The following is a 16,949-nucleotide window of genomic DNA, read 5'->3' as shown; positions in this document are numbered from 1 at the left end:
TTTGAAAATCACTGTTTATTTCTTTCTTAGGTAAATTAATACACTCGTTGTTCAGAACCTCAAATATTTTGATGGACAAAATTAAACGTTGCACACGCGGTCTGTATAATTTGATAGTGTACAAGCAACGTATTTCTGTACGCAGTAAGATACACTTGAACGATATATAATATAGTTTGGTGTATACGCGGTTCAACTTCGAGCAACAACTTGATTTACTGCGTTACCGCTGTTACCTGAAAGCGAGAAAGTAGTATGTATAACGTGATACGTAGTTAAATACGATTCTGTGCAAGCCGACGTTAAACATTTGACTGACACTGTTATGATTTCAATCTGCGTTTATATTCCTCTCTGTTTGCAAATGATATTAAGTACGTAACGGACATGCATTGAGGCAATAGAAAATTAGAGAACTGAAATTCAGGCAATCTTATTTTTCATTTACACTGACTTCCATCAATATTCGGACACGTTTCAGAACGGAATAACGTCGGAATAAATCAAAAGTTATTTAATTATCTCCACTTAATATTAACATTAGAGCTACCGACTTTTCTTATAAATGCTGGGACACTAACTACGTCCACTTTGAATATTGTCATTTTTTGTAGTAATATGAAAAATGTTGTATACAAAACTTGCACTGTAGGTATAGAGAGGGACACATCGTGATAACATTTTACGTGGGTGAAGGCACAGAGGAGGTTTCAAGATCATCTCTATTTTTTTAAATGAAATACCGGTGGACATATTTCATGCCCCATCCTGCACACGCATTTTTCCACTCATTTTGACTGGTTTGACAGTTCTAGATGTTAATTACATCTAAGCTACGATAATATGTCTACTACTTGAAAGATGATTGAGTGTAAACCGCACTCTTACTAGTGAATTAACAACTTTAGGCGATTTATAAGCTAATCAGCACTCGGCCGGCATCAAGTGAATCCGCGACTCGGTTTTCAGTTTACTCTAGGGATAATAACCGGGATATTACGCAGTATTCGATACTCTTCGGGATCACCCGCTGATACCCATTCAACCCAGTCTTACAATGTATATGCCGGTTTTAGCCTCGTGGAGATTGATATTCTTAACGTTCGTTGAAACGTCTGGCTTTACGGCAGCTTTCGCTCTGAAAGCTCGTTCGGATGCGCTCAACCACCAATGCTTACCTCTATAACCTGCCCTTCTTTCGTTTCAAATTCCGAACCGCTCCATCTTCAATCTCAATGCCCCGTTCCCTCCCGTATTTCTTTTGACCCCATTTTTACTCCCTCCATGATTTTGTATTACAAAACTCTTATGTAACTCTTGCCACACGTGGCCATTTTCTCGCAGACTTTGAACAGGAATTGTAAGACGTCACTATGAATTCGTATAAGTACCAATTTGAAGATAATAACGGCGCAATAACATTGAACAATATCACTGATAACCAATTTAACTTAAGTCGAATCGTAAAATATTTCAACTTCAAGTTTGCCGGTATTGCTCTAATGATACGTACGACCACGGAACGTGTTGATAGGCTGCGCATGACGCAATGGCAGGGCATAGAGAGATCCCAACGATCGTGTCCGGTATTACGTTCTGGAAATGCCGCGCTACCAGTAAAGCAACGCTGGTAGTACGATCGATCACGTGAAATTCAAACGTGCCCACCAGTTTCCAAAGGCTTCCGAGCATTTCCAGAATTGGACAATGCGATCACCGAAAGTAAATCCCTTCCCTGAACCAAGGTTCAAAATGGGCTATAGTAGCATTGGCTCGTTCGATTTCCCACAGAAAAAACCTGCAAGCCGGGGATGCGCACTTCAAGACGGACTATTATTCTTTGTGACCGGTACTCGAGCTGCCTTTCATCGCTCGTCCGATGTAATGGGAAGATGAAATCGCTTAATCTCGTTGGCCTTAATTATAAAACCGCGTTACGCGCTCACCGAAGCGATGAATTTTAGGGAAACGAGCCCGAAATTTGTACCCGCCGTAGCTTTCAATCATAAAAGCAAAATTAATGTACGGAGATACGATTTTCATTTGGAAAATAGTCTGCCTATTTCCGATATAATATGTCGATATAAATCTTTTAATATTTTAGGGCATTAATAATATCCAGTAACACAGGAAAATAATTTGCAACTATATAGATCTCGTTTAATCGGGAAAAATTCTTGTGCGGGAAATTATTATTTTGAGACGTTTCTTGATTCGGTATTAGCCCTTACAATTTACGAGAACGGAATTTTCTGCTGAACGAACACACAGAGTTCTCCACTCGAGGATGGATCGCTAAAAAGGAATATCGTTCGTCACGATGATCCTTCCAGTCCTGTTTTGCGATCATGCGCCAGCGAAAAATTGAGACCTGTCCGTGTTTTTTATCGGTAAGTCCGTCGTTGGCCTCGAGCATAAACGTATAGGTAGGAATTTTTCTGGCTTCGTCAAAGGACTGACCTTTCGTCATATGATCGGTTTCACGTTTTTTGCTCTCTTTTATCGATAAGTCAGGCAAAAGCTGTGCAAAATGCATATGCGTTTACAGAACCGAGCTTTTCGCTCCTATGTAAGAAGATTTTTGGCTCGTCAAGCACCTTCTCAGAAAAGGAAAATTAAATCTAGCACAACTTAATATTCGTTTTTAGCAAACAGTCTTTAATGAACATAAAAACGCATACAACAACTGTGTGATCGACGATTTTTGTTACTTTGTAACAAATATTGTTAAATAATGATCAGCACGAACTAGTTTAAAACCTCATCTTTCCAAGGAAGTAGGTGACAGTTCAAAGATCTTGCCATATAAAGACGATAAGTTTGCCCCTGTGAACCCATATCATAGGAGAGATATAAAAGCTAGACCTTTCATCTTATATTCTCTTGTCTCTTAAATTACATTCGGTTGAGAGATAAATTGAAGAATTTTTACATGTTTCGATGTGTTTAACATTTTTATACTTTCACTGATTTCGATAAAATTTTATACATGCATATAATTTAGTTAGATCACATTTTTATTCTCTTTTCCCGAGATTCTGACGAGCAGCAATTTTTTTTCAATTTTCCGATTCACATAATATGGTTAAAAAAAAATATAGAGAAAAACAAAATACAAATTGAAGAGAAGATGAAAGCAATTCGTTAGCCATCGGAAAGTGTTTTACTATAAAATCCTTGCTGTGCGACGATCGCATGTACTAAATCGTTTCCGGTCGGTATTGCGCTTCTGCAAAGCGCCTACTCGGTGCGATGGGTTTTTCCTGGTGGAACGAGACCGTTCTGCAAGATTTCACTGGATTCGTCGAACTGGCATATTTCCCGATCCTCTTTGCTCTCTACCTGTCTTGGTAGCGGAGAATCTAGCGTGCAGACGCGAACGTCGGCGTACGTGCACGCAAAAGGTGTACGTGTGATCGCGCAAGGGTGCCATCTCTGGTGCCAGTCCAAGACGGGTGCACGCGTTCTTCCAAGCGAAGGCTGTTCGAGGTCGGGAAGGAGCAGAGGTGGCGACGGTGGAAGGTATCGCAATGCCTGGAATGTTTAATACCAGCGCAACGACACGCCAACGGAGAAATGGCCGACTTCAGCCACGTAATAGATTCTGGAGAATCATACCTGCACATCCGTCGCATCGCGTCGTAACGCCATTTCTTATATACCGTTAGGCTTACAAGCTAGGACAATTTTTCAACCTGCCATCGAACCGAAAGTACTTACTGCGTCTTCGGTGCAAGTCCTCTGCACATTTGTTTTTGTACTTTTTAAGGGTAAACTCCGATATCGGCGCTATAAGACGGAACGTCGATGTTACCCACAAAAGTGGCCAAAAATATGGGTTTGAGGCACTGCACTTTTCGTTCTTATAAAAGATTTTTGGATCGTCAGGTAAAGTCGAGGGGAAGGTATAGCAACTCTCGTAAAACAGCGGGGTTGCTGCCCCTCACACTTTTAAGAAAAGAAGTCGTGATGGCACGCTGTAAACCCAGCAGCGTACCGATCTAGTCTTCAACTTTTCAATGGTACCTAAGACTCCAAATGCTAAAACTTTCATCCCAAAAAATATTAACAGTAAATTCGAATTAATTTGTACATAATTAGTAAATAATAACAATTCTTAGTGCTCGAATTTCTGTGAGAATTTTTTTGTAGAATGCGTTTTAACATTTGGAACTCCAAAAATAACGAGTATCCAAGACTATTGTTAAATGAATATTTGTTAGTTGAAGCTTGTTGTAGTTTAATATGCTGAAAATGTGGTCACAGATCTTAATCATAAATAAGATACTTTTTTGAGAGAATTTTTATATTGAAAATATATCAAAATTACAAATACACACATGCACGAATCATATTAAAAACTTTCAAAAAAACAACAATGTCACGTGGAAATGAATGTTATTTGTCCAAAGGATAAACTTGTTCCCGATAAGTAGCATAATTCGTCGAGTTACAGGATATACCGGTAACTTGATCCACGATACTATTAGTGTACTTAGATCGACGGGGTGGTCCGCCAGCAACGAACACGGCAACCTCCTTCTTTTCTCTTTCGATCTCCTTGTAATACGACGCGGTCGGGTACTCAGGGAATTTATTGAAACAACCTGAATGATTTCCACCAGGTTTCTTCGGGAATTGAACGTATATGTGACCGGGGCCAATCATTTTTGGCGGGATGTATTTTGGACGCACGTACGTTGGTCCAGTGTCCAAGGCGAGGTAAGGATTTGGCGGAAAATAATCCTGAGTTGCGCTCGCATAAAGAAATCGGCCAATCGGTTTCCCTGTCGCAATTGAGAAAATAAAATTATCGGGTGAATAAAGAAGTTTAAAAAATTAATCATACTCTTTTAAATCAAATTTCTCTGTAAAACTGTATACGAAAAAGTAAACAATATAACCATGTGATTGAAAATTTTTTCCTGACTTCATAGATGTAGAATGTTAATAGTACGAGATGTTTTTTGTCAACACAGTAGTTCTGTGTTTCGGTACAAAAATCGTTCCAAGGCTATGAGGCTTCTGAATAAAATTTTAATAGAATTGTGAAAGCATCTTTATTAAACGCGACACGCTACAAAGCTGGTTGTACCTAATTAACGCGGTACCCTGGTTAATCCAATGAATGGCTTTTTCAAACTCCGCCTCCGGTAACCCTTAAAATAGTCTCAACTGAAGCTTGAAAGCTTGTATAGAGCGTAGGAGGAAACAAGAGAGGTAGGAGGTGAGACGGAAAGCGCGCCTAAGCGAGTGACGTGGTTTCATTTTCCCCGCTTTCCTTACGACAAAAATGTAATTAGTTGCGCTAGCACGGGAAACAAAATTCTGCCGAAAGAAGCAAAGCGGAAGCGAGGGTAAAACCCGAGAGTTTCCAATCTTCTTCCGCGTTACAGGCTCTCTTTATATTACTTTCTTGCTCGGCAATATTGTCTGTCGCATCTACCGTTCTTGAAAAAAAAAGGTAATGAACATGAAATGTGAAATAAGAAGTGCGGTATGGGAAGTGGTAAAATTAAAACCTAGCCGAGGCAATATGACTGTTATACCTCTACTGTGTGCTAAATATTACAAGGAAAAATATACATTGGCGCAAAACCACCAATGAAGAGGCAAAGTAAAAAATTTTATTATATATATTTATGAATTATCACGACTTATGCTTTAAGGAGCGTCCTAGAATATATATACCTTAAATTAAACATAAAAGCGAATTTCCTTTTAATTCCGTGCGAAATAAAAATATAGAATTAAATGACGTAAACATATTTTATGGGTGAAATAGTGCAAAGAACGTGAAAGATTAATTAACAATTAAATATTATTTATTAATATTTATATTAACAATTATTAACATTTATTAACCATTAAATATTATTTATTATTATATATATATTAACAATTATTAACATTAACAAATGTTAGGAAAGTCACATAACTAGTTATTGAAATTCAAATATATTGAGAATAAGAGTATGAAGATTGCAGATCGATTGATTTTCTTACCTCGTTTTCTTGGTATATCATAAGGCTCGTGGGAATAGGACGGGAAAGGGTTGAGACAAATGTCGGGGTATCCTGGCCCTCCACGAGGATTAGGTTTAATCCTCACGTTCGGAAGTTCAGGGACTCCCTTCACTCTCTTCTTAACCGCAGGGCTGAAGTAAGTGACTTTCTCAAAACATCCGTGCCAATCACCCGGCGTCGAGTGCTTTTTGGCGGGCGCGGGTGGTAATAAATGACCGCCAATCTTATCCTTGTCCCGTTGCAACTACGAAACGGTTGATGTATCAGGTTGGCTTCTTTACGATTCAAACTAAAACTGCAAAACCAATTCTAATTAAGTTTTATTGGAAAAATGATATTAAATTAACCATGCGTAATTTCAATATTAACTTCAAACGATATGACCGTAATTTATATGAATTGGCTTTTAAACGCAAGAATTGTCTGTGAGAACTATTGATAACATTATTGAAATGAAATATAAATTAATACTTAATTATATCATATGATTACCCGTTCTTGAGCTTCGATGCGCCACGGCTCGTTCAGTGCCTCACCATGGAAAATCCGCACGAATTTCTCTTCAAATAAATCGGTCCGTGGCCCCGGGAACATTTGGCGGCCTTCATTGATACCTTCGCGAAACAGAACCGGTTTTCCTGTATACTCGCCGAAGGGCGCCGGATTTTCATCTTGAAAATAGCCTAGAAAATACGATATTGTGATTACTAAAAAGTTATTGAAGGAAAGCAATTGAAATAGTTGAAAATATATAAGATGATAAGAAATTGTAATAATTCGAAAAAATATACCAATTCTGTCCAGATCCCATTTTCCAAATTGTTTACCCAACGTTGTTAACTGGACGCGTCTCCTCGCCATTATTACTAATCTCCACGAAATCCTAAACTAATATTTCGAATTTCACTCACGCATAACCTGTAATTTTATGTGCACTTTAGAAATGCGACTGTCTATTTCTCTACTTGCGAACGAAATGTCAATTGTTTTCAGAAACTTCCAGGATTTCAGGATTTCCTCACAGCGTCAGACGTGCGCGTCTGCAAGTTTGTAGCAAATCTTTCGGATATTTTGCACAGCAATTATTATATTACCGGAAAACACAGATCTAATCATCACAGTGGATTAAATTATGACGCGCACGACTGACTCTACGGGGAAATCCAATCTTGAGATGACAAGGTATCCCAGTTTCGAGAGTGTAATTTTACAAATGTAAAATTATATTTTGATGCGAGAGTTAAATATGTATGAATGTGGGCGTTAAATAGTTAAGAGATCAGCAAAACACTCCGATTTATTCGATGTTGTCGCAAGGACAACTACAGAAAGATTGACCTAAGGACAAACATTTTAATACTGAGACCCCCATCGCCTTCACACAGTTTCTTATGATATTTTGAGTTCAGGTTCGTTTTTCCATTAAAAGGCCTGTTTCGACGGGATGCAGTTGTCCCCATTAGACTTGCTCTATTGCCTAATTTCCTTACACAAAGATGCTGTAGATAAACCCAAAACCATTCGGTCATATGCACATCGCAATCGTCCTTCGCAGCAATCAGTTGGCATCGACTTGGGATTCCGACGAGCATCAATATAATTTGAAAGATTTCGAATCATTTGAAAATCACGAGTTGCGTCATGGGAAATCTTTCAGAAATCCGTATGAAACGAGGGCTCTTCCTTGTAGTCATCGAGCATTCACCGAGAAATTCCTTAGGTTCGGTATAATTGAATAGCGTGAGAAAATGTTACTAACGCGTAGCGAACGCTCGTAGCTAGTCTCTTGATGGTAATGAGTTGTTCCTAATGAGTTGACGTTACCGTCAAACATCTATTCGTCGCGGTAACAGTGGAAACATTTCATTACCGCGTTGTTTGCACAGACGGTTTCCTTTCTGGGGCATGATTTATACATACAGAAACCGCGAAGAGGAACGTAGCGGGAATAACACGCGCAAGGTCTTTTCGCGGCCTGAAACGGAATGATTAGGAGCTCTGGAATAAGCTGAATCGACGGGAACAAGTTTTGCTATGCCCAAGATTCATGCGATTACCAGCGAGAGTGAGTTTCAAGTTTGTGCTTGATGAAACAGACGTTTGACAGCGTCTACTGAATTGTCGGGCAAAGTTTGAATTCAAAATCAAGTTTTAAGTGAACCAGTGTGTATCCACAGAACAAGAATACCGTGTCTATTCGACTATTTAATCTTCTGCAAGTAAATAATGTTCCTTCCATTCGTTTACACTTCGAGAACTATTTATTGTTTCGTTTATTCAAACGAAAGAATGGCCAGTTTTCTTTAATGAGCACTGACGAACACTTTTTCAATTTCTGGTTTAAGGTAATTGTTGCCTTATTATATTAGGCAATATAAAGCTTAAAAGTAAAAAAATACAAGACTTCTTCGATATTAAAAATCCATATATTAAAAAAGATGAATTTTTTTTTATTATAACGTTATATAAAATGAAGGAATAAAAATCGGATGGTCAAACGATCCGAGGTTTTACCCACATATTCTTTGATACTTATATTAATTCTGTGCAAAATTTCGAACTTTCGATTTGGGCAACAAGTGCCTTGAGTATCCTCGTCGATTTGCAGTTCATTCTGACCAGGTCCGCGTGTACTTGAACGTATCTACATATACCTACGCTCAGACGTGCAATATGTATAACAAAGACCACTGCACCGGTGCTGAGTTCTAAGCAAACAGATGTAATGGCGTAGCTATGCCGGATAAAGCGAACGTATGTTTATGCAAGCAGCCGAAACGTATAAACTTGCATTTCGGATGTAGCGAAATTAGCGCGTTAAGCGCGAAATGGAGCGCGCCCGGCACGAGTAGAACTTCACGCCGTGAAATTACGATCCTGCCGAACAATGCTCGGTTATTACTTTAAGTTCCGCGGGAAATCTATGTTAACGGTGGAAAGAGAGAAAGAAGGATGACGGGAGGGTGCCACCGGAAACAACGTCGTGTTTCGGGGACGAGCGTTTTAACGGAACGCCTGCCACAGTTGCACTTAGGGATTCGTACATAGACAAAAACAACACACAGGGTGACAGAGAGAGAGAGAGAGAGAGAAAGAGAGAGAAGCACCCTCGGTTCTTAATGTTTGTTGTAAACCCGGTTACGCTTCGCGTTTGAATCATTGAATCCGGTACCAAAGTGTAAATTCTTAAATCTTGTTGCATGGAATGCTGGCAAAGTGCATGGTTGAATTTCGCTAGTGTGTTTTGTTGATTGCACTACTTGTTGGGAAGTGTAATTGTGTATATTGTGCGTCGCAGATCTCAAGTACTTCGTTCCTACTAATGGCGACCGTTCATTTGAAATTGTGCATTATGCAAAAAGCTCCACTTATAGAAATGCGAACGACATAGAATATTTTAATTGAACGAGCGTAATAATAAAATAATATAGAAAATTATTGGCATTTGTTTGCGTTGGAACGCACCGGGAACGAAGCGAACTCTATTATTTGTGGAAACGGGAATACAACTTTCCTTTTCATCTGAACCGGCGATCGTACTCGGCTGAATCTCTGCCGAGAGGATCGCCGTGGCGTGGGATCTGGTACGCGTCGTACCGGCAATTTCCTCCTATCCTATCTCGCCACCATATTTTCATAGGATCCGCCGCGCCGGCAGCCGACTCGCAAAACCAGAGCGACAACGACCGCGATAATAACTAAACTTTCGATTGCCGGGGCGAACCATTAAGATAAGCCGGCAAAAGGGAACTCCTAGGTTTAAGGAGGCTGGCGAAGAACGAAGAGAGTTCGATAGTCGGGGGGTATGCGAAGAAGAAGTTGAGTGTACAGCTAGCGAGGAAATCGGCGGGCAAGGGAAAGACGGAAAGGAGAGTTGGAAGAGTTCGCGAAAGAAGGTGTCGGAAAAAGGAAGCGGAATGAGACGGTCGCCTCTTCTGAAAGGAAGCCAAGATGGTGGATGGTTTAAAGGAGAAAAAGGAAGGTCGCGGGCAACGTTCTAGCAGAAAGGGAGGCGAATATATATCTGCCTTCCGAGAGATCGATTAAGATTAAACGCCTAGTTGCCGGGCTTAAGTCAAGGTACAATGGAAAAGCTGAGATTGGGTTTCACGGATTGAAATCAAGGACGTGGCCGTTTAATTTGCAAATGGAAAGGGTCGTGGCTACTTCGATCCCTCTATCCCTACCTTTCCTGTCGCTTTTCCCACGGAAAGGTTGACAGGTAGCTCAATCTTGTCGTCTAATAACCACGGATCAGCATGCTTAAACCCGTTCTCTGATTTCAAATAGTGAAACTTGAAAGAGAGAAAAATTAACATCTATTATTTTGTTAAAGTGGCAGTCGGATGAATGGTTCAATAAATTAATGTTTAAGACGAAGCTAGATAATATTTAAAATGATATTAGAAAACATTTGCATTGTTATTAATAACTTCAATAAAATGATATATATTGTATAATGTATTTGATATAAGGAAGATGATAATAAAAGGTTTGGTACAATAATTTGGTATAAGAAAGATGATAACTTTATTTCGTGCTTGTTTTCTACAGATGAATCGATAAATCAAATTCTAATCTAGATTCATAAAGATAATTTCCACCGTAGATGAATACATTTTTGGTTCTTAAATATTCCGATGTTCTGTTCCATGTTCCACCACAAGAGATTCAAGCAATTAGAACTTTTGATGTATAAAAGTTTCGCAAGAAAGAAACTGCGAAATCAAGTTTCATCGCGGCGTGCTGGTGGAGCAATAAAACGATCGTTTAAATAACATCAACCACACTGTGTCGCATCTAATTAAAACGTTTCAGCAGCGGGTGCTATTAAAGCTACGGAAATTACAGTGCAACACGCTTTGACGTATCGCGTAAAAAATTGCTTCGTATCATGTTACAGTTTCTCCACTGTTAGTATTTTTCATGTGGAATGTCTGTTCTCATAAATCTACGAACTGAACTCTCACTTCATCGATCAGTCATAGATAATCGTCCAACTACTATTGGTATCAGGGTCGTAGATTTTTTAATTACCGCAACAATTAACTATTCTCTAAATCTGAATCGACAATTATTCTTCTCTAATTAAAAACTAAAATTCAGTCACTAATTCGAATTTTTATCAGTCAAGCTAATTAAATAATAATAATTGTTAATCAAATCAAATAAAAAATCAATAATTGCCAATTGCACTAACTAAAGATTTAATCATTTATTTGTAACCTTGATTGATCTATACGTTTAATATGTTTAGAAGAAATAGTATTTCAAGAGAAGTTAGATTCATTTTTTAAATGTTACATTAGTAACAATGACATAGCAAATGTCATGTATTTAAACATTTAGATTTATTTTATTGAATATAAATACAGCCTTAATTAAAAGAGCACTCAACGTTTGATAGACTTGATTCCCATTGTTACGAGGCAGAAAAAATCCAGCATTTCAACATCTCGCAAACGTTACATGCTGCAATTTGTAAAAAATCTCGAATCGAGCGGGACGTTCGGTGATGTCCGAAAATCGTACTCGGCTGTCATGGAGTCGTCGCAAAAAATGACTCAAGCGAGAGAGGGAAAGAATCCAAGAAGATTAATGCGTTAACGAGAATTTCAGGCCGTTCTTTTTACGTAGCCTGGGATCCCGGTCATGGTAGAAGATAAGTAATTTAAAAATCCCGAATCCGGAGATACGGCTTTTTTTCTTTCCAACGGCCTGACATCAAGTCCATTTTTTATTCATTTCCTCGGTCGGTCCATTCGTTTTTTCAACTTAATAGAACGCCGACCTGTGTAATCTCTACTGTTTCCCGGCTCGTATCCTGCGACCCTCGCGCATAAAGCGAATATTAATTTCTTGAACGAGAAACATTAAAAAACAATTGTCTTTTCGATAGACGGTAATAACTTATGTAAAATCATGATGAATACGAAATCCAAGTGCCATACAGGATTTAGTAGATTCAAATTACGTATGAATAAACGGACCGAATGAATCGGAAGGAATTTGAAACATAAATACGAAATTATCGTCTCTTTTCTAAAGTATTGATATTAGAAATCTGATATTCGTTTGGTTCATTTAACTTTAAACAGATCCTTTTTCCTTATCAAGGAATTTACTCGCATTGGTTCCGTTCTGATTCTAATCTATCTCTACGACCAGAGCCAAACAAAGCGATCGCAATAAGAATGAGAAAGCAGCCGAACTGGATTTGCATCCCGTATCGACGTTTCACAGGGCGGCCGTTAATTCCGCATTAGCCGCGCGCGCGTTCCACTACCTCATTCTATCTTTTTTCTAAACGTCCGCCATCCATTCTGACTCCATGGTGAGCACCCGGCGAATAATCAAGAAGTTTGTCACGAACGCGACCCGTCGGATATGTGCGTCGGCCGAAGGATAACGAAGTTAAGGAAGCCCTCGCTCGATCTCCGGGCTATCGGTCTCCGGGAAAATTCCCTGGCCTGATTCGATCTCATTAGTCCAAAAGACGGGACGCTCTCGCAGCAAGGAATTCCTTGTGAATACCGAAGCGCCGAGTCTCCAGGACGCGGCGCGCGGCCCACTGGCAAAAAGCGAATGAAGTCTGTCCTCCTTTTTTTCCTCCTCCTTTCCTCGCAGCCGAGGAAAATTGGCTTTTCGGTGTGAATCGTTTTTCTTAATGATTTTCTAACGCGCGGCGAAGAGTTATCTCCACTGCACGTTAAGCTTCCAGATAACTTTCTTTTATAAACGTTCTGTATAATTTATACCGAAGTCACTATAAAAGCTGACTTATCGCGTATAGTATATATTTATAAATAACGTTTTACGTATTCGATACTACGTATGTACATAAGCTGAGAATACTAAATCCTTTATTGAAGCTATTACCGGAAGATACTATCTAAAAGTTGTAGAAAGTATCCAGCGTAATTTCAGATTAGTGTAAGGTATAAAAATACAGCTTAAAGTTTCGCTCGTACTTAGAATGTCGGTTCACGTTCAGGAGTAGGACTTTCCTAATTTGGTTCCGCCCGAAAAAGTACGTATTCTCGCCGAAAGTATCTATTTAGAATTAAACCGTGTCAAATTCCGAGTACATCCGAACGCCGTCGAGTAGGTACACCGCATTCCGAATCTCCGGAATTTTCTCCAGTTACTTAAGCAACTTCCGACTAGGTTCTCGTGTTACGGTTTCTTCTAAGAACAGTTTCCTAAGAAAGCTTAAAGTTCCGTCGCGTCGAGCAGCGAGCACGGAGTTTAACCGGAATAAAAACATTTTTGTTCGACCGTAACGTCGCGCGCCGCGCCCCGTGTCATCTGAGCCCGACTAAACGGGTTGACTCGGAACGACTTTTAATCATAATACGAGACACCGCGAGCTGACGTAATAAAAAATTTCATTAGCGGTGTAATTAATTAAACGTATCCTGAGGTGCGACTGCATCGAATGTCACTGGGAGTTTCATAACGTGACGCTTTTTCTGTTTCCCAGATTCCTCGCATCAGTGCGGGATATTATATGTACTTTATCTCGAAGAGAGAAATTTAATTCAATAAAGTTTCATCCAGAGGTAAGTAGTGACTGTAATTCAGAAGTATCGTTGCAAGTATAAGCGTTCGCATTTTCCTATTCGCCCTCGACGATTTCATTTTCATTATTACATTTCGTATCAAATTGGATTTATATTCTACTTCCGAACCGGGCCGCGTCTCTTCACCTGCCGCAGGGGGAAGCATCGGATTATCAAAATGCCCGTTCATTTCGTAATAGAAATTTCATTACTAAGTACATACGTAATAGTGTCTCATCACTGAATACCAAAATAATTTACATTTTGATGTGTTCATAAATTATTCTTGAATAAATAGGGCCATACATATGTAGTGTCTCGTACAATTCGTACCTGAGTACTGGAACAGATATTGAATAATGCTTGTTATCAATATTGCAAAAGCTAGTTTTACATTCTAAAGTTATTTCATATTAAAGGTAGCTATTGAAAATTTTTACACAGAATAATTGATCGTAAATTTACATTCTGCCGGTCAGCTTTTTGAGTTTCGTGAACGAAATGCCTATGCAGTGAGTGTTTACGGTCCACTTGGGATCCTATCCATCGAACGTCGCTTGGTTCGTTTATCTTCCGTTCAAAAGCAGAACGTTCAAATCCCACGCGCTTTCGTTGTAACGATATTGTATAAAGGCCGTTCGCTCCCAGCGCTCATAAACCAGATGGCAATAATTTTATCAAGACCCGCGATTATGTTTCTCATAGCTCGATCTGTAAAATGGTCACCGTTACTGCCCGTAAAATGGTATGAAATGACTGTGAGAAGAAAACTCCAGCGCTGTCCCTAATCAAAACTTTTATCCAAGCCTTCGGTATAAAAGTTTTACGGCTTGTCTACTCGAGAAACCCTTGAACAAGAAGTGCCCGCGATTAAATGTTCAATGTTTAATTTCAACAGGAATGCCGCGCTTAATTTTAAAACAGCAGAGGTTGTACTTCCTTCACTAACATCTTTGAAATCAACCAGTTTTGCAATTAAAATTCATCAAGAGAACAAAGGACAGATACAAGAAACCTATTATATACTTTGATTCTAAGAGTGTACACAATCTGCTAAGACTACAAATCTTATTGTCAAGATGATTATCTGTAAATAGAATGAAATTCTTCATAATAACTCTGGACTTGAAATCCCGTTTTAATGGGTCCCATATAAGGATTCAAGACAATGCTAAAACTGATGAAGCCGGAAAGCACCTTCGAATCATACTTCAAGTATTCCTAATTTCTACACAGAAGTTGTTCAGTTATTCAACATTCAAATCAAAGGATTGTGGAACACTACTTGGATCAATTCACATTCGCCATCTATTCATCTGGTGAAAAAGAATATCTATGGGACAAATCCTGTGTTAACGTTTGACAAAAAGCACCAGGTATCATTTTTCAAGACTGAGGATTAGCCCCTCTAGCCGTAGTCACTCGTATCTATTAACGAAAGATCAACCTAGGTGCAGCAATTGCAGTGTATGGAATTCATTTTCGCACATCATTACTGTCAAAATGAAAGAAGACTGTCCGATATCAGTAATGACTTTAGGAAAACTATTTCATCCGTGATCTCACGTGTTAAGACACATCAGGATTTATGAATTGTTATAATAACTACGTTTAATTTATTATTTGACTTTGTTAAGCAGTGGATAAGAATTAATTTATTAATCTTATTTATATTATATAATATGTAATCATTGTGGTTACTAATGACTCTTGTAGTTGACGCAATCTAAAAAATTCAGAGGTATCTGTTTTCATGTGTTTCTGATTTTCTTAGAAAGGCCGGTCGGACATTTCATAAGACGATTCAATTACCTACTTAGGTTTCTTCGAAATGTGACTGTACGCTACTGTCTTTACTTGAAACCGCAGAGGTGCAGATAGCCAGGAAGACGATGGCATGGTATTGGATGCGATAGCCGATTTACTCGTGTTCCGTGAACGACACGCGTCCTAGAACCAATGGGAGAAGCCACAGAACTGCAGAATTATCGATGCCGCGGTGGCATTACGGCGCCGTGTCCATTAGTTCGACGTTAGCCTAAGGGGCTTTAAATAATTAATCCCGCGGCCCATCTGCCTGCGATTAAACGATGCGATTAAACTAACCCGTGGATTAGTTTGACCAAAGATCGTCGACCTTTTCGGGCCGCTGACTTTCATCCCGGTACTTTCCACCGTCTGGAATTCACCGTTCGATGAGTCCTATCTTTCGAACATAATGTTTTATTAATCACTCGAAGTTTGAGGGTGGATTCAGTGGGTAGATTTTAATGAAGTAATAACAGTTTAGCCGGGAACGTGAATTACTTTAAATCGTTACTTTAATCAATTCGATCAAGGTCCACAGTATTCGTAAATCTAGAACGGAATAAAAAGGAAAGGCAGACAGCATATCGGCTACGGAACGCAGAAGGTCTTAAAATTGCGAAGCAGTCGAATTATTTATCGAGCGAGTGCTCCGACTTGATAACAGACGGAGGAATGCAGTTAATGAGATTTCGCCGGAATTCGGAGCTGATCGGGGCGAAGAAAAAATCAGCGGCAGCAGTAGCAATCGACCCTCCCTCATACGATTTCAGCCGTCTCTCTACCGTAGTAAGCGTGTGAGTATACGTTCAATGGAACGCGGCTGCGATTGTAAAGTATACGCACGTACAAAGCTGTGTGTAGGTACACACATATCGCTAGTCACTGCGCCGCGCAATGCCATGCTGCCTGTCGTCCCTCGTGTACCCGCTATTACACTGTATATAATCGATGCGGGTCAACACGTCGACAGAGAACGTCCATTACTTCATCAAACCCCCGGTCATCGTCGACGGATCCGTCCACCGCCAATTTGCCAACAATAGCGAAGCCGGACCGTGTATATAAACTGCTTGACACTTCGACCATCCCAAATAGGCTACCCTTTACCGGCTATATCCCCACCGCCGTCTGTACACGGGACCTTAATCGCGGTTGATCTCTCCTTGCATTAATTAACGAATGAAAAACTGTAATAACGATTCTCGACAAATTCCAATAGACGATGGTATTCTTTTATACTTCACTTATACAATGAATTACATTTCTTTTACCCATAAATCCGCATTAAGGGTTGTGCGATTTCTCGACGCTCTTATTCTTTGTGCATTCAATCCTATTACCGCGATTTGATTAATCATCCGATATGAGTATCACAATGAATACTACACGAAGTGAACATTGTATAATGCAACTAACTGCGTATTGATTCCAATTCACAGCTACATAATGTACAAAGGGATATTAATGAAGGATTCGGCATTCAGCAGCCATGTATATTGGAGCTCGGTATTAATTTATCTTGATTGGATCGTACGTGTAATTTTGGTGCTT

General features: G+C 39.4%; 1 protein-coding gene across 1 annotated transcript; it reads right to left on the bottom strand.

Moving 5' to 3' along the window:
- Positions 1 to 4,398: 4,398 nt before the first annotated feature.
- LOC108624921 (UPF0602 protein C4orf47 homolog) lies at positions 4,399 to 6,888 on the bottom strand. The gene is made up of 4 exons (XM_026813484.1): positions 6,819 to 6,888; positions 6,520 to 6,710; positions 6,007 to 6,271; positions 4,399 to 4,787 (listed from the first exon to the last, which is right to left on the bottom strand). Exons 1-4 carry the CDS (start codon positions 6,886 to 6,888, stop codon positions 4,399 to 4,401), a joined length of 915 nt encoding a protein of 304 aa, XP_026669285.1.
- Between the last annotated feature and the right edge of the window lie 10,061 nt (positions 6,889 to 16,949).

The sequence above is a fragment of the Ceratina calcarata genome, unplaced genomic scaffold, assembly GCF_001652005.2.
Source record: "Ceratina calcarata isolate Rehan_Ccalc_2016 unplaced genomic scaffold, ASM165200v1 scaffold335.2, whole genome shotgun sequence".
NCBI lineage: Eukaryota > Metazoa > Arthropoda > Insecta > Hymenoptera > Apidae > Ceratina > Ceratina calcarata.
The sequence above is the reverse complement of the archived record's forward strand: the minus strand, read 5'-3'. Positions and strand labels throughout refer to the sequence as shown.

Bases quoted from the DNA above. Each gene is read 5' to 3' on its own strand.
- LOC108624921 (XM_026813484.1), bottom strand. From the start codon at position 6,888: ATGGCGAGGAGACGCGTCCAGTTAACAACGTTGGGTAAACAATTTGGA. The intron at 6,711-6,818 runs GTATATTTTTTC...CGTATTTTCTAG, and splicing joins ATGGGATCTGGACAGAATTG to GCTATTTTCAAGATGAAAAT. The intron at 4,788-6,006 runs GTAAGAAAATCA...CAATTGCGACAG, and splicing joins TGATATACCAAGAAAACGAG to GGAAACCGATTGGCCGATTT.